Here is an 18,540-nt window from a genome sequence, read left to right as displayed (position 1 = left end):
CATCTCTCAATTTGATCTCAAATTGGAGCTCTCAAATTAGTAATTAAAACATTCCTGATGGACTAAAATAGATGAATAATGTAGGTTGTGGACTAAGCAAGACTGTGCAAAAATCGAGGAAACCTGCAGAATTTAAGTGCTCTCTCCCACAATTCTAATCAGAATTCTAACAACAATTGCAATCAACAAAACCAGTTCTAATCAGAGTTGTTGATGATTTAATCAGGAGTTTTCAGTCTTGCTAAACAAGTGAGGAACACAGACTGGAATAAAACCAGGACTTTATAATTCTGCCGTTCCTCAGCAGGGGAGCCCTGACATTGTGGTGGACGCACAACTGAGATGTGGAAGTCTTCTGAGGAAAATTTTAATAGCTTGGAAATTCAGAGTTACCTGAAAAATCCTTTCTGTTCCTTTTTATGAGGGTTTTGTTTTTGTTTTTGTTTTTTTTTAATACCTTTGTTGATTTTGGAAAAAGTAGAAGGCTTTCCTTGTGAATCTCATCTTCTCAATGGCAAGCCCTTGCAGTGTCTTTGCCAATAGTTTATTTCACATGTATTCAGTCCAGTTTTCTTTTCACATATGTGAAACAACGTTTTGGCAAGTGGTAAACAAAATATATACAGTGAAGAGAAAGAGACTTGTGCTTTTTATTTAAAGTGAAAAGATACACTTTATGAAATAAGCCTTCCATTGAAGTGAATAATTAAAGCTAAAATAAATAAGATCTTATAAGAGATTGCACAGCAATTATGTAACTTTTAAGAAAGGAGAGTTGATGGTAATGAAGTCTTTTCACTTGACTGGGTTTTTCTTGGAAAAGTGCAGTATCATGTGATGAGGTACCACAGTGTGTGAGAGCAGTTTGCTGGTACAAGATCCAAACATCACAAAGACATTTCCAGAGCCCAGATGTTTATCAGTTCTCTCTTCTGGAAGGGAGCAGGGAGGTTTTTATTCCAGGTTTGCTGAGTGGTTCTCCACGGTGGGCATTTGTCCAGGGGGACTGGGCACTTGTGCGTGGCCCACAGAGCATTTATGGTCGAGGAAGGAAAGATGCCCCTGTGGCTCCCTGGAAACTGTGAGAAAATCTATCCCGAGCTATTCCTGGGTCAGGAAATACTGGGCATGGCTGTGCTGCACTGTGGGCCCTGCAAAGCCTCTGATCCTTTGGGAATTACAGCGCCTTTGGGATTTAGCCAAGCCCTCCTTTCCTCTTCACAGTTTTCTGGGCTGACTGAGGGACTCATTAAGGCAGCAGTTAAAATACAAACATGCTGAGTTTTCAGGATTTTGGACCTCTCTAAGAATTTGACCCACATCTGACAGTTCATGAATGTTTTCCTGTTATATTGAATGTGAACTGAAGCAAATCAGGAGTGTCCCCAGAGTGTTTATCTGACCCCCAGAGATATTCTGAGGTGATTTGTTTTATCATTGGCTCAGCTGGTCAGAGCAAGGTGCTAAAAACAGCAAAGTTGTGGGTTTGGTCCCTGTGTGGGCCATTCCCTCAAGAGTTGGACTTATATTATCATAACTAAAGATACACTTAAGATATTTTAATCACATATCTCCTTGTCTGCTTTCGCAGAATAACTGAGATTTATTAAGTTGATTTAGATGCCTAATCCTACCAGATAACATGATAATTTCAAGGGAGAAGGGAAGCTAGAAAGCAAGCAAAACCTAGTTTAAAATTTACAAAAAAAGATGTCAAAACAAACCCAAGTGCTGGTCTTTATTTGCTGTGTGATAGTTGTAGTACCAAAGCAGAAAACAAATGACATTGAAACTGCATATTCTGAGCTGGCCATGCATTCTTTTACCATTTATTTCTATAATCCAGCAAAAGAGAGATATTTTTCCAAAAAACTTCTTTACCATCTATTTCAGCATTGCTGTGTTTGCTGTGCTTGGTTGGAAGTGCAGCTGTACTTGATTTGACATGGGCAGTTACAGTCTGACAACACCACAACAAAAATTCATGGCAAATTAAATGATGTTTTGGTTCCTTTTAGTTCTGAAATGTATATGTCGACCTATAATTGTAGCAAATAGAAGAATGTTTTTACAGGAACATGCAGGATCTTGGTGCTAATCAGATATGTTGAGGTCACTCCTATGCAAATATTGTGAGGTTTTGGAGGTTCTTTGTATAAAACCTGCTACCACAAGCCAAGGGTTTGCTTTCAAAAATCCAAATCAAAGAGTTGCTGAGGGCTGTGGCTCTCTCAAAAAGGCTCATTTGAGCTTTCCTGTTGTGGTTATTGATAATAAAGTCAGGATTTAAGGCAAGGTCTTTTCATGACTGCAAGTCTAAAATTAATTTATTCCTGCAGTACTTTCCAAAGTGCAGGCAGATCCTGTTACCCGTATTTAATGTAGGCATCTGTAACAACCAATTGCTGAAAAATTAGAATTTAAAGATATTATGGTATTTCTCTCTAATGTCATAAGGTGCAGTTCCTTTGCAGCCACTGTCCCATTCCAAGGGCTGTGTTTCTCTTGAATCATTTCAAACAATTTCCATCTTTCCAGGTAACTTTACAAAATACAGCTCTGCTTGATTTGTTCTGCGGAAGGGAATTAGAGGAGATAACATCTGAAGCATTTATGTGATGCTTGCAGTACAATTGTGTCTTTTTGAAGGATTAATTTGAGAAGTGAAGCCTCTGGGGGGGATTTCTCAATATCTATCAGAATTTTCACACGCAGGCATCTTGAGCTCCTTGAAGTTACTCAATGCCAGTCAATATCTTCAGGTTATAAATTAGTTCCTAATTAACATAATGGAATTTTGACAGAAATTCATGAAGTCTTGAGAGCTCTTGCTTGTGCAGCAGACTTTTCCCACCTGTCCTCTATAACTTCTCTTGGGAAAATCACAGAAATTCAAACTTAATAAGCAAGAGTGCTGCAGGTATTACAAGATTTAATTCCTAATTGCGTCGTCCTACACTTCAGCTCAGTCACCGTGTCTCAAGTGTCAGTGGTTTCACACCATTCTCACATTCCCCTCTCCCAGGAGGAAGAAATGGAAGAAATACAAAGAAATTGTACTTTCAGCAGCTGGGACCCCAATATTGTCACTTCTCCTTCAGTTCACTGAGAAATGCTGTTCTTTAGGGAAATCTGTCACATTTTGCTGCCTAGCAGAGAAAAGACACTTTAGCAGTGAAGATGTAGGTGACAAATTCACTTTGGTATTTATCTTTGTTATGTTTTGTTGCTAAGGAAAGGATTTGAAAAATCCAAGCATAAAAACTCTGTTGGAAGTGGCTGAAATCTATTTTTCTCCATTCAACAGTCAAATGTATTAAAATTCCGATGTATTAAAATATTCATCTTCAGCTATTTTGGGGTTTTTTTGTGGGGTAAAAATAGCACTAAGTGCAGATTTGGACAGTGCCTCTTGTATGCACTTAGCTCCTGAACTGTGCTACCACGTGCTGCTGCCAGTGACATTCCTGCTGCTGTTTGAAGGGAGGTTTTGTTGTTAATTCTTCAGCCAAACTGCTGGAGTTTCACATCTGTAAAGCCTCGTATCACGATTTAAACAGAGCAGTGCCAGGGTAGAAACGTCAGGCAAACAACCCAAACCTGAAAGCAGGACGTTGTCTCACCCTCTGCGTGGGGACTCAGCATTTTGGGAGCTCTGATCTTTGTTATTCAGCAAATATTTGAGTGAGAGCACAGGAGGAGGGGTTTGGCTGGTGGCTCCCAGCTCCTCCACACAACAGGAGCCCTCACTTGTCATTTCCAGGCAGAGCCACAGGAAAGCAGTTTGTCAAAATCAACCCAGCAAGGACACACGACTGCAAAATAAACTCCAAGCAAGGCTTGCAGTTCACTCATGAAAACTTGCTGCAGATGCATCTGCCTGGTGTTCCCTGAGGAGCAAACGTGGAGCTCATCCTTCCCCCCTTTGTCCTCCTCCTGCTCCTTCCCTGCTCATCCCAGCGTGGTTGGAGGCTCCTGGTGCAATTCCAGGCTAACAGGACATGATTTTATTCTTATTCTGCTCTGTTTTGGCTTTTTAGTTCATTGGCCAACTACCTGTGAATCAGAGCTGGAGCTTGTGGCACTGTGGGCCTCGGGAATGTGGGAGACAGATGGAATTCTTTGTTGGAGGGCTTGGTTTTGTTTTGTACGGAGACTTCTCTGGAGCTGGGTTATGTAAGATGCTGACCAAAATCGAGCATGTTAGAATGTATTTGCACGTAGAAACTCAGGCTTCTATTGTATGTGGTGGTTTGAAAATTAACAGGGAAAACCTTCTCTGAAAAGGCTCAGTCAGTGCTGATTTTGGGAGTATTTGTGCTGTCATGCTGTCTTTGTTTTAGTTGTCTTAAATAGAGAAATATATAGCAATCAGGGAGTTGTTCTGTGTTATATCCAAGTTGTCTTTTGGGGAATTTTCATAATTAGGAGTGTGGGATATTTTGATACTTAAAGCAAAAGAAAAAAAGGAGCTGTCATTTGACTGTAAAAATACTCTTTTTCATTTTCTGCCAGAAGGAAAGTAATCTTAAATTGAGAGGTGTCTTTGCTTGTTTGGACTTGTTGGTCTTAACTAAATAAAACAACCTCTTACCTCTTTGTTTTGACTGTGTTTTTCCTCATAGTACAGTTCCACCTGTCCGCTGTTGCCTTTATAGGGTTTGTTATGCTATTGTTTAGAGGGAAGTCACACCCTTGAATGAGTACTGAAACCTGGTTTCTGATTGGGGTTAAACTTAAAGAAAAGGGGCACTTCAAAGGACAGGCTTCGTTTGTGTGAGGCTGAACAAATATCATTCTGCTGTTGTGAATAAAAAAACTTCAGTCATAAATATTTGTGATTTTACAAAGCAAAAGTCGTGGGTTTTGTTCACAGGAGTGTGGTGAGTGTTGAGATTTTGATTTTAAATTTCCAATGCAAGCAGAGGGGTCTTCATTCTGAGGGAACTTTTCATAGGATGCTGAGGTGGGTTTGGTTTTAAAAGTGGTTTCATTCCACACTTTCACACTCGTATCTAATTTAATTTTTTTTTCTAAATAATCCCACAGTTAAGGTGCTGCACTTGGAACACAACATTTCTGTCTTTCTAAGCAGAAAACTCTGTCAAAGGTGGGGAAGCAAAAGGGTGAAGGCAGTGATGTTATCCCAGGAGGAGAAGGTTTAAATGGGATGAGTTTCCCGTAGAGTAAATGACCTCCAGGTGTCCCTAACTGAATTTCTTCTATAATTCTAAGCAAAACTCGAATAATTCACACATAGATCTGTCACTGTATTCAGTTCTTGTATTTCACTAAGCCTGCACTTGTGAAAGCTTTCATCATTTCCAACATTTGAGCTACACTGAAGTCTCACCTTGAGCTTAAGTGTTCAGCCATGATTTTGAGTGAGCACAAATAAGAGTTCACCTTGATGGTATTGCTTAATTAAGTTTTTAATAGCACTTCCCTAAGAATCATTTGAAAACTTTTTAATTCATAGATTTGGAGCTGATGGCTTGGAGGGTGAATGGTTTTTTTCTGCAGTAGGAATGAGCTGATTTTGTGGACGGTTGGACATTCAGACACATTCTAACAGGGTTGTTTGTAATACAGGATGTGGTACTAGAAAACAAATGTTATTGTCCATATCAACTATTTGTGAATATCCTATTCTGAAATTGGGAGCTGTGTTGACACATGCAAAAACCCCCAAAATCCTACTTTTTTTTTGCTAAACTTCAGCTTTATAATTATTGGAGCTATCTCTGGTTTGAAAGCCCTCCAGTCTTGCCCTGTTTCTGCTTTGTCAGGATGAGAAGTTTTAGAAAATAATTGCTGTTCTAAATTGGAAAAAAAAAAAAAGAAGAAAAAAGAAAGAAGTCCTAGTGGACAGCGTTGTTCCCTTCTCTGGCTTCCTTTTTGGAGCAGTAATTTATGCTCACAGTTCTGGTGCTTTCTGCTGCTGGGAGCAGACTGACAATTCTATAACCCTTGCATTTTCCTCATTAATGGAATATACTGTGCAGCAGACGAGGTTGGTGTGGGCATGGCAGGACTGCCCAGTGCCCAGATCTCTGAGTGCAGAGCTCACCACGTTCTTTTGGGGCTCAGCCCATGTTTTACTGCTTTCTGTGCATGGACAAAAGCAGCTTCAAACTGTGCTGAGCAAGTCCAAACTGCGTTGAAACCACATAGGAACAAACACACAAAACCAGTTTGGAACATGTTGAAAATTTTATAAGGGAGCCAGAGGAAGTTTTGCTATTGAGTTTCACCCAGGTTCAAGCCCTTCTTCATCTCTTTGGAAACTGGCTCAGCTCGTGTGATTTTGGAGATAATCTAAGGGAATAGCATGACAACGGCAGCAATTTTGGTGAACTTGGGAGCTGCATAACCTTCCATAATTTTCACTGTGATCTCCATAACCTGTTTTCCATGCAAATCACATGCAAGGGAACTCGTGTCCTTCGAAAGAAATAAATATTCAGGTGTGTTGAGAAGCTGATAAAAGATTCATCAGTTTGTGTTTACAGCTACAGAAAAAGCTTCAGCAATTTAGAATACACACTTCAGGCTTGACGGTGTGGAAGTGGAGAGTTCTAGCACAGGGTATTCCAGAGGAAATTCCAAGCTGTGCACTTAGGAATTAATGGCACTAATTAACGCACTGGTTAAAAATGTGCCCATTAATCACGTGGAGGGCAGATGGAGATGTACAGCTTTATTTGAAAGTTTAGCATGATGTTATGTGATGTTGAACAGGAATATTTTTGAGTTTCCCTTTCACTACATGAATAATTGAAAATCGGTTCTGGCTATTCCTGCTGGAAATAGGTTATAAACTAAATTGCTTTTCTAGATTAACTGGGAATGCAGCTTTTAAAAGTACCCCTGGGTGTAAATAATGCAGGGCTTGTTTAAACTCTAGTTTAAGCCACCCACAAAACAGTGAAAAACACGGATAATGTGTCCTAGCCCTTAAGTTTTTTGGGGAAAAGGCTCTCAGTTTCCTTGGCAGACTTGTATTTGACACTCAGAGCCTGTATCTAAATCCAATACATATCCATATATTGATTCAGGTCCTGGAACTTTTTTATAACCCAGTGAAATGGTGAAAGATCCATCATTTCTGAGCTAATTTTCAGCACGTGTTGCAGTATTGTGTCTTGCACCGTTGAAATCCGTAACTCTCAAAAGCAGTGTTCAAATGCTTCCTGTTTTCTGTGGGTTTGCTTAACCTGGGAACAGATTTGGAGACTCCAACAGAATCGACTTCAGCTCCTTTTCCCTCTTTGCCTCAGGCTGCCAAATCAACTTTGCCATTCTCTGCATGGGTACCCTGACAAGAAGCCCCCGTTTCCTGCTCTCAGTTCTTGTGAGGGTGAGCTGGGTGACTCCCCATGAAAATGAGGTGCTGTGAGTTCCTTCCCAGGCAGCAGCCACATCTCCCTACTCCAGGAAACACCACCCACTATTGTTTGCAGATCTGATGTGCGTTAGGTGATTTAATTGGGATACAGTCATTCAAACCAGAAGTTCTTTTGCTCCCCACAAAAGCACTGTATTTTTTTCTTGTAATATGTATGCAAATCTTAAAACCAATTAAAATAGTCACATGGTTAGCATGGTTAGAAGTAGACACAGAGATTTCAGAATTACATTGGAATTTTATCACATCTGTATTATTATATTATCTATATTGATGGCTCACTGTAGAATATTTGGTGGTTCTTGCCACATTATTGGCTGTTACCACTAAGTGTTCTTAGACAGGATAAAGAGTTGTTGTTTTAACATCATAATTCCTTATGAACAGAGTATTAGAATATTATTCCCTGATTTCTTACTAACCCTCAATTTACAGATGCTTCATTTTTGTTTTGGTTGGTTTTTGTTTTGTTTTTTTTTTCAGATCAGTTCACAGCTCTGGCAACTGGTTTTAAATTTTGCATTTTAAGTAAAAAATTGGGCTGGGTTAGTTCTCAAAAACCCTTGACATAATGGAAAGGAGATTTTAAGATGGGTTAAGTATGAGGGTGGAGACTATGTGCTGGTCTTTGTGCCTGTAACAGAGACAGCATGATGGGGAAACTGATATTTATAGAAATCTTGGAGCTTTCAACAGAGTGGAGAAATTGAAATTCTGGAGAATTCGTGCATGTAAATAATCCAGCAAGAGAAAAAGCAAGATTACAAGAAATGCTGTTATGTCTAATAATCTTTTAAAAATGTGTTCATGCAGGATCTCTCAGAGCTCTGGAGTGGTTGTGCTGAGGATTTGCTTTCATTTATCTTTTCACTTGTGCACTCTGCAAATGCATCAAACTATGCAGATATGAGAAATGCTTGATGCTTTTTCTCTTTCCCCCAGAAGCCTTCAGCTGTCCTCACTGCTCAGCTTCTAATCCTATCTGTGATTCTAAAAAAACCTGGAAAACAGCAAATTGTTCTACTATGTGGTGCCCTGAAAATATAAGGACGTGGTGGTAACCAGCCACCATGGAAAAAAGTTATAGTTTCCACTCTAATTATTACTTGGTACTTTTAGAAAGTAGTGGTAACAATACCCTCAACGTTTTTTTTTTATTCTTGTTTTTCATTGGAGCAATAGAATTAATTTTTGAAAAGTAAATATCCTAGCTTATCTTGAGCAGGATTCTTCCTCAAGGGGAAAACCTTGCTAAGTTCATGAACTTCTTCCAACCATAGGATTAAGATCTTGCTGGGCCAGATTTATCAAAGACGTTATTCCATTAGTGAAGATGAGAAACTGAGCAGTGTTTCAGCCCTGCTAAGTCTTTACAAGCTTCTGATTTGAATGCTTGCAGGAACAGGAATGTTGGCTAATGAAATGTGGGGAACATGTTAGTGCCTCTGCCAAGCAGCATCACTGTGCACGTCAGCTGGAAAAGAAATGCCAGATCCTGGGATGAGTCTGGGAGTCTGCAAATAAATATTTGGGTTGGCCATGTCTTTAAAATGTGTTTCGATTGATTTTATTAAGGCTGGCATCTTTCCAGAACTGCTGAACAAACACTTTGGGATCCGATCCTTCATCATTGAGATAAATGCCAAAATTCTGATTGACTTCAAAGGGAGCAGAGTTAAGATCTGAGTCCCCAAAAGACACAGTCTGATTTTTATCTCCTGAGCAGGAGGATCACATGGGAGGGTTTGTTTGACAGGCAGGAATCAGGACCTGGAGGGAGGTGGCAGTTGCGTGAGCGAGGCCTCGGTGTTCGGTCACCACTGGAGGCACGTGGCAGCCTGGCTGAGCCTGGTTTTAAAGATGCTGTCTCTCACTGGATGTGTTGTTAAGCAGTCAGGATGTAACAGCTTGCACTTAGCAAGAAACCTCCTTCAGTGATCCAATTGTCCAAATTATTGCTTGCTTCAATCTTTTTTTAATCTGATTCTCCAGCTGGAGTTGGTGACGTGGAACAATTAATGTCATACAGCAGTGGCAGGCTGAGGGATGAGCACAGCAAGGCTGGCAGAGAAGGAAGGACCTTGGATTAGGGGGACAGAGTAGCTGGAGAAGTAGAATAACCTTTGATGTAGAATATTTATGTGTCAAGGGGAAGCTGAAAAATTTGGGGTGGCTGGAGTTCAGTTGTTTGCTGTGAGACTGATTGATTACAGCACGGCCCCGTCCTCGGCCCCCGGCCTCGGCCATCCCCGTTTCCCGTTTTTCCTGTTAGGACTGGTGTTGGGTTGGGTTTGGGTTGGGTTTGGGTTTTGTTCCTCCCAGGTCACTTTCCCACTCCGTTCCCCAGCTGTGGCCATCCCTCCAGGGAGGGTTTGGGGCCTGAGTTCAGCAGGTGACTGGAGAGGGTTTTGAGGGAGGCCTGAATGAGGGGTGTGAGCTCAGAGATGGCTGATGTGGTGGGCATTGCTGGATGATTTGATGGAAACTCTTTTGCTGTTGACAGCTGGATGCTTCTCCTATTCCAGGCAGCTTTTCATTTATCTTGAGACTCTTGGCTGTAAAACATTTTCTGGAAAATTGTAGATAAAAAGCTTAAATATAGCTCCTTGTTAACTTCCTCCTTCCAAATTCTCCACATCTCCTCCCCCTTCCTGTGTCTCACTTTCTCTTCTGAGTCAATGATGGCAGCTATGCTCATTTATAATTCTCCAATTTAAACACAGTTTTCTTGCATTGTACCAAGCCAGGCACCAGGATTGTTAAGTTTTTAAGCACTGATTGAGAAGATCATTATTTTCTGTATATTACTGCTCACTACTCAGTTAATACATGGCTTCTGTAAGAAATGATCTATTTAAGAATCATGAATTGAAGAGAAAATTTTCACTAATTATCTCTATTATAAAACATTTAGGAGCAGCCCTGATATTAGTAACAGTAGTTAAGTCTCCCACACTCAATAACCTGCTTCTTTTCTTGCATCTCAAAGTCAGAATATACAGATATTTGTGGGGAGAATGTGTGCAGCATCCCAAGACCCAACTCAGAGGTAAAGGCTTCTCCTTTTGATGAGTGGCTTCTTTCTAGTTCAACAAATAAACAAAAAATAAAAAGTTTTCCTTTGAGCCAGAGATGGGAATTTCATTCAGCTGTGGAGACAGCTGAGGTGCCTTGGGGCAAAATATGGGAAGAAACAGATGGCCATAAAAGGAGAAGCACTGGGGAATAAAATAATTGAAAATTCCAAGCAAGAGTTTATAAATAAAATCTGTGAAAGCTTACTGTACATAAACAAAAGTCCAAGTTCAGAATCCTGCATGCTGTGGAGTGTCTTAAAGGGATAACCCAGGTAACTTACTGGGATTGCATTCACAAGCTTGGTTTGGGCTTTGTGCTCTGTGGAAATTTTTGCCATGTTCCACAGGGACATGCACATCATGTAAATAAAAAGTGTATTATTTTAGATTGCAACTTCACCTGCATTTGTCTGCAGGATGTTTTGACCGTGTTTGTTTAGAGGGTTTTCTGTTCATAAAAATTAATGGCAGCGCGAGTCAAAGCATTCAGAAATTCAAATTGGCATTGCAGAGTTATGAACTCCCTTTGAATTGTGCAAATTCCTCAGACACGTTCTCTGTGGGCCTTAAAATGTCTGCAATTATAAATATTTCTTCTTAGGTAGGGGAATAATTCTTCAGGACTGAATAAGTGACTGTTCAGACTTTCTGTTCTGGCTCTTGGTGAACACCTGTGTGCATCCAACCCAGGCCATTTTATGATTCTGTGATCTTAGTCATTATTGTAATTACTGTATTTGAAAAGTCTTATTTGGGTGTAATTTGGACATTCCTGTGGGTCCCTTCCCACTCAGAATATTCTGTGATTCTCGAGTACTGTGATAAGCCACTACAGTCTGTTGGGGTTGTATCTGTCTGTCCTTAATTCTAATTTATGTGCTGTCAAAGAGGTATTCTCCTTCTGAAACTGAACTTTTGCTCACTCATTGAGGGGGGGAAAAAAATACCCCTCCTTGCCTTACATGTGTAGGTCAGCATAAAACATTGCATTTTGGCTTCCTCTCAAGAAATCCTCTTTATTTCCTCATTGGTTGTGTTTCTGAACGAGGCAAACCCTGACTAAATGAGCACTGAATGCATATCAAAGGTGCAGAGCTGTTTCCAGGGACGTTTCTTCATTTTTATGTTGTAAGAATAATTATAACGAGTTTGATTTGTAACTGCTGCCAGGGCAACTCTTCCAGTCTAGTCAACTTAGAGAAGGTTAAAAATACGGTGGGATAAGCCTGGGCTTCAGCCAGAGAGAAAAACTCTGTTCCTACTTGCCCAGCATGAAGTGCAGAGCTCTCTCCTGCCCCTCTTTTCCTTCCTCCCCCCCCTGTAGCCACGAGCACTCTGTCATGTTGACACTGGCACTGCAACTGTCTTGCTTTGAGTTTGAAAGAAGCACTTTTATCATTTCTAATATGCAGCCTCAGGCCAAAACAGACAAAGCAATTTGGAAGGATGAGGTTCAGCAGGAGGCTGGAATTCCCATTGTGCAGCCCTTTGGGAGTAGGACTGTGGAGCAGTTTTTTAATCAGAGTCACAAGTGTTGCTCTGCCCTGCTCGGGCAGCTGAGCTCCACTGGGGTGGGGACGAGCTCGTGGCCACCAGTCCTTGGACACAGCAATGGTTTGTTGTGATCTGGTTTGTTAGAGCTGTCAGGATTCACCCACGTCGTTTAATCTGGTTCTTAAACTCCAAAACTCATAATATTCCCATATATCGCAATATTTCAGATTCACTTGTTTTGTTTAATCTGGTTCTTAAACTTCAGTAATCATAATATTCCCATATATCGCAATATTTCTCAAAGATGCTGGTCCAGATCATTGCTTTGACCCTTCCAGTGGAAAAGTTACTTCTTCAGGCAGATGTGCCACCAGTACTGAAGGTGACTTTACTGATGCAGGGGATCTTTGTGTGGCACTGATATTTTTTCATCTCCAGGATTCTCCCTTTTGTTAAGCCCCCTATGGCACTGTCCCTACAGTTTTTGTCTCCAGTGTTTTACCCATGTTTCACACAAAGGAATTTTTATAATTCTACCACCTCTGTGTCCTTTGTTGTCAGCCACCATGAGCTTCTCCATGTTCTGATCTGTGCATCTTGTGACCAAACTCTCAGCTTGTCTTAAAAATGATTTTATTTTATTTCAGTCTCCTTTTGAGCTCTCATCCCCAGTGCTGTCAGTGTTCTGACACCTTCCTTCTGCAGGATGCTTCCAGCCTGCAGTGATTTGAGAACCCAATTACAAGGTTTTTCATCTCAGTTTCTATGAAACATTTCTAATAAATCTCCTTTAACTCATTTTTCAGAGAGCTGTCACCAATAATCAGACAACCTAAATATGTTTATCCTTCAGTCTCACTGCTGCATGATTTCACCAGTTTAGGTGCTGCCCTTCCTGAAGATGCTTCTAATTTCCTTTTTTTCTGGATTGTAAATCAAAGTGACACCACCACTTTCTCCAAGTAACAAAAATTCCCTTTATTAATGTAATTGTGCCATACTCTATAAGTCACAGAACACAACTGCATCACATTGTCCTGCTGGTCTGATGTCCTTTGAGTCCAGTTACAAACATGAAGAAATGCAGGAGTTACATCATTCCCTGTTGTCTTTTAGTAACCCTTGACTCACTGCATAATTTTCCAGAAGTTTTTATGGCACTTTCCATCTTTGCATGAACTTTTCTAATTATAATAACTTGGAACTTGTTCTGCCTTTTGAATGATTTGTTGGCATTTGACTTCTTTCTTCTTGTGAGCAGCAATGCCACAATTTAAAATGCAAATTCCCCCCAATGAAATAATGGGATGTGCCTGCCCAGCTTTGTACTTGGGCTCCATATGAATTTCATTTCTCCTTGGTGTGGGAAAAGTTCTAGTCTAGAGATAAATCCCTTTTGGATTGGCTGCTCTAAATAAAGCAAACAGCAATTGTCTCTAAACTAATGGCACTGATGTTATCACTGCCCCAGATTAGAACTTGGAGACATTGATGGAGATAGATAATTTCTTTTACTGAACCTGATCTTTTAGGGTTTTCTGCCTGTGAAAAAATAAATCCTATGTAGTTGTTTCATGAGACAGAGTTTTTTGTTCAGAAGGGATGAAGTTTAAAGTAAGTTTAAAATATTGATTAAATGTATTTTTATATATTAATTAAGAATTTGGTGACATACTTATAAATTATTTGTGTCTGTGTCACATGCAAGGCTGAAAATTCTCCAGAATGCAAAATGAAGCTGAAGGAAAGAGTTTATATTTCCATATAAATATAAAAAATCCAACAGAATCAGTCCACCTTTGGGTCGTACCATGCCCTCAGTGAGACAGAGAGCTCCAAACCCAGTAAGATTTGTGTGCTAACTTATATATTATTTATCATTTGGTTTAATATTCTGCTGGTCGTGTGTCACCAGCCTGGCTGAGGGTGTCCATGGAGGGGGGATTCTTGGATGGAAAAAAAGGGGTGGAAAAACAGCCTTGGAGAACTGATTGACCTGTGTGGAAAGAGCCAGTGCAGATGTGTTGTAAGATCCTTGCCCTGGGCAGACATGACTAAACAGACTTCGTCTGCTCCCAACAATTAAGGAGTTTGCCAGGGCCCCATGCAAGTTCCAGCTTGTTTCCAGGTGGGAGAGGAGTTTTTCAGTTTGTGCACAAATGTTTTAGCTGTTCATGGGCTCTTCACTTTGGGGTTCACTCAAGAACTGTAACTTTTCAAGCAACACCGTAGTCTTCGCTGCCAGTCTTTTGGGTTTTTGAGTTCCCTGGAAGCATTGCTTTGTGTAGCCCAAAAAGCAGGCCTTGCTTTATGTGAGAACAAAGTCAAAAAATCCAGTGATGTTTGGTCATGACCACAGAAGGACCCTGAGAACCTCTGCTCAGGCTTTGCTTTATCGTGGAGACTCCTGAGCGCGAGTGCAGAGCTCTGCAGTGATATCCCCAGGATGCAGATTGAGGCCTGATGCTCTGCTGCTGCTGTCAGGGGCAGCTTTTGCCTAGTTAATAAGAGAAGGAGCAGGAAAATCACAAATTACAGCCCAGACAGGAATAAATGAGGTCTGTCATGCTGGATAGAGTGATCACCTGGCTGTTGGCCCAGGGACAGGTGGTTCTAGGTGGGTTATAGGACTCCACTGCCACTGAAGGTGTGGTTTGCTTGTGAAAAATAAATCCCACTCAGTTGTTTAACAAGACATGAAGCCTAGACAGAGTTTTTGTCCAGAAGGGATGAAGTCTAAAGTAAGTTTAAACTATTGATTAAATGTATTTTTAGATATTAATTAAGAATTTGGGAGCAATCCCTGCTGTGCTGGGAGCAGTTGGAGAATCATTCACCTGCTGAGGAAGGCTCCCAGGCTGGACACACACAGGGGTTTTTGACAAGGACTTCATGCTCTCATAGCCCTCATTTTCTCTGGTAATTGGAGAGGTTTTCTGAAGTGAGTCTGACGTCTTGCCTGCTCTTCAAAGCAACCATCCCAGAAAATGAAGCGTGCAGATCCAAACCTGAGATAGGATTGGTAATGGCTGGATGGTTTTTAGCCCCTCAGTATTGCTGGTTAATGTTATGGAACTTTTGTTGTTGTTGTTGAGGCTTTAATGGGGCTGCACAGAGAATACAAAAGTTTCCGTGAGCAATTCCTTCCTTCCATCACCAACGTCACTCTGAACAATGTTTCAGTTATCAGATCAGCAGGAAATGAGTACATCCCACCAGGACAGCTTCATTTAGTTTTTTAGGAACCTTTTGAACTAGAAAACAGTTCCTTGACTTTTAAAACAAGAATTGTAAAGCATGGTTTTGTACTAATTATAGATTATTTATTAAAATAATTAGGCAGTCCTTGGTTAAATGTTTAAATTTGCTGTGTAGGTTTTTCAGCTGGAAATGGAGCTTCACTACAGTGCATGCTGAGCAGCACATGAAAAACAAATGCCACCCCTCTTTCCCATAGCAATCCCCCCTCTGCCACCAAGAAATAAGCCTTAAAATAAAAAAGATTCAGTCAAGATGCTAAACCCATTGGAGGATTCAATTGTTCATGACAAATGTGACTAATTCATCTGAGTAACATCATAATGTTAGTACAGCTTAATTTGTTTAATAACTGAAGTTATTAAATTGAGAGTTTGTCTTAGAGAAGGAAGAAATTGCTTTTTAAAAGGAGGTTATTCATTTAGGTGAATGATTTGTGACCAGGAAGGTTCTTAAAGCTTGCCTTATCTAAAAAGTGCACTGATAGAGCTCTGATTTGTAAAAATCACCACTGTAACGAATTTATTCTCTCCATTATAACTGTGTGTATCTAGAATAATTTATCAAGGTTGCCTTTGCCAGGTTTTGGGGACTATGAACTTTTATCTGTGGAAGAAACAGCTCATGTCTTTAAAGGTGAAGGAAAACTTTGCTTAATCTACAATGAAAGTAAATGATATTAAATGTTGTGCAGAGGGGCAGAGAAGAATGTCTCTAATGTCTCTAATTCAGATTTAGCTCACTAGAAAATCTCTTCTGCTACCCATAATAAATAACGTGAGGTAAAACAGCCATCCCTGATGTGGAGGAAATCAAAACCTCAGATCTGAGTTGCAATATAAAAGTTTTATATAGTTATGAGGACAAAGAACTCCTTCAGTAGAATAATGATGCTTTTATTTATCACACCAGAAGAGAAATATCAGCAGGACCTAACAGCTCTTAGATAAATTTTGTGCTAAAGCACTTGAAAGGTTAATGCAGGAGAGGGAGTGTGAAAATACAAAATCCACTTTTCTGAGCTCCCAGTGAGGATGTTTGGGTGGAATACTGCTCCTGGGAAATGGTACTTTGTGTTACATGTCTTCTGGGGGGTTGTTTGGGTTGGGGTTTTCTTGAAGTCTCTGCATTACACAATAGTTGAATGCAGCACTGGCATTTTGCAAGAATGTTCCATTGAGCCAAAAAAAGGGAATGAAATTTGGTGTGGAATCAGGCTGAGAATGAGGTGATTCCGCGTGGAGCTGAAGATGGGATGCAGCTCATCCCTGGCAGTGCCCAAGGCCAGGCTGGACAGGGCTTGGAGCACCTGGGGACAGTGGGAGGTGTCCCTGCCATGGCAGGGGTGGCACTGGATGGGCTTTAAGGTCCCTCCCAACCCAAACTGGTCTGGGATTCTGTGATTCCAGAAGTGTAATATGATTTTAAATGTTTATAAATGAGTGTAAACCTGGTTTTGATCATATATACATATATATATATATATATATATATATATAATGATGAATTTTATGGAAAATCCATTGAACAGCCTAGGTCTGCAGTCCCATTTTGAAACCATACTCACCCCATTTGCTGCCTGCAATCCAGCTTTTAAAAGCAGTTTCTCACTCTGTCGCTCTCAGCTGGACTCACACGTTCTTTGTGATCCCATAAACTCATGGAATTGCAATCACAGAATAGACCCAAAGATCAAAGCCACCCCAGATGGGGGGAGAAGGGAATTCTGAGCCAAAACAAGCTGTTGGGCTTGTAAGCAACTGGAAGCCTCTGCTGGAGCACATCTGTGCCATCCCCAGAGCTCCGTGGGGTGCTTGTGTTCCTGGGATCCATGGAAGGGCTGCAGCAGGGCTTTGCTAAGCCTGACTGGGCTAAATAGACCTGGAATAGGAGGATTGGATTGTGCCAGCTGGATCAGACTGCAGGGGCTGTGTCACTCTGCTTTTTCAAAGCACTGGGGCACAGCCAGGGAAGTGCAGCAGGGTGGGTTTGGTTTGGGATCGCTGAACAATTTGCTGCCCTCCGAGAAGCCAGTTGGTTGGTGTGGTCATGGCTTCATCCAGCAAGCTTTGGAATAAGGTTTGCCCACCACCAGGAGTTTGGGAAAGCATTGCTTTGTTCCTGGGAATGAAAAATCAACAGCAGAGCAAGTGGGAGCCCAATTTGTTACAGCAGGTCCAGCAGGACAGATAAAAATTGGGAATTAAATAAGGAGATTTGATAGCTGGGACACAGCTACTTGCAGACAATCTGTTAGTCCAGCAGATGTTGATATTCTGTGGTCAGAAAATCAAAAGCAGTTTTAAAAGGGCTTGCGGAATCCAGAGTCCTGCAAGACCCTCCAGGCCCAAAATATCGGCATGGTCTCATCAAAATTCTTGTTTGTTCAGTCGTGCCTGTATTAATTGAAGTGTTAGAGGAATAAATCTGACATTTGGACAAGTTTTTGGCTGGATCTGGGTTGGACATATGGTTTTAAATCAGTACATAAGTTTTTGAGGGAAGTGGAGGCTGCCTCTGTTACTTATTGTGAATTTATTGCATGGGCCTAGCAAATGTTCCCAGAGCAAGGCAAGGTGCTTGCAGAGCTCTCTTACTGCTGGGCACCTTCTGCTTTTTCACACTTTTTCTGCTCTTTTTGTTCTGTCCTTTTGAAACAAAACCAAACCAGAACCCTAATCTGCCTCCTCTGTTTCTAGAACATCACTGTCATTACCTTACCTTTAATAACTGATTTTTTTCCTAGCTGAGCTTTTATACCAGCACTTGCAATTTTCTGGGTAATATTTTTTTTTTTTCCTGTTTGATAAACCTGATGGAAAAAGTGACAGGGTTAATTGTGAGGGAACCTGGCATGGAAGATTTTAATACAAATGTATTTATCTCCCCTAAGTTTCTCAACTATATATCATGAAATATATCTGATAATCCCATATCTTTGAGCATTTAACACTGCAAAACATGTTCTTTTATTCACTCAATTAATATCTTCAGAAATTATTTTAGTTTCTAACTATATGGAGAGCATTCCTTCAGTAAAAGAGGAGAGGACAAAGTTTTCCCTAACTTCTTGCTGCCTCCTCCACAAGATAGAAATGTTGTGTATACACCACACGTATCTCCATGGAAGCAATGATGAGATTAGTGAGGTCACTGGATAAATCAAAGTTTTAATGAATTAATATTTTGATTGCATTTCAAGTTTTCTGTTACTTACGTGTTACAGACAGTGCATGAGAGGAAGTCTGGTTATACTAAAGATGTGCACAGAACTCACATGTAAGATGACATAACTGCACGTGG

General features: G+C 40.6%; 1 protein-coding gene across 8 annotated transcripts in view; it reads left to right on the top strand.

Annotated features, from left to right (window-relative positions):
* Window positions 1-18,540, top strand: part of ATG7 (autophagy related 7) — a 92,629-nt gene that overhangs the window by 50,449 nt on the left and 23,640 nt on the right. The window contains exon 18 of one of the 8 annotated variants that reach the window (XM_019292034.3): window positions 3,764-4,458. The exons of the other annotated variants lie outside the window; for them this stretch is intronic. Within the exon in view, the coding sequence (XP_019147579.1) occupies window positions 3,764-3,826 (63 nt within the window). The 3' untranslated portion in view covers window positions 3,827-4,458. Of the gene's footprint in view, window positions 1-3,763; window positions 4,459-18,540 lie in introns of those variants that run through there. 8 annotated transcript variants of the gene reach the window in all.

Source organism: Corvus cornix, chromosome 12 (assembly GCF_000738735.6).
Source record: "Corvus cornix cornix isolate S_Up_H32 chromosome 12, ASM73873v5, whole genome shotgun sequence".
NCBI lineage: Eukaryota > Metazoa > Chordata > Aves > Passeriformes > Corvidae > Corvus > Corvus cornix.
Note: the sequence above shows the minus strand (reverse complement) of the source record. Positions and strands in the feature narration are given on the sequence as shown.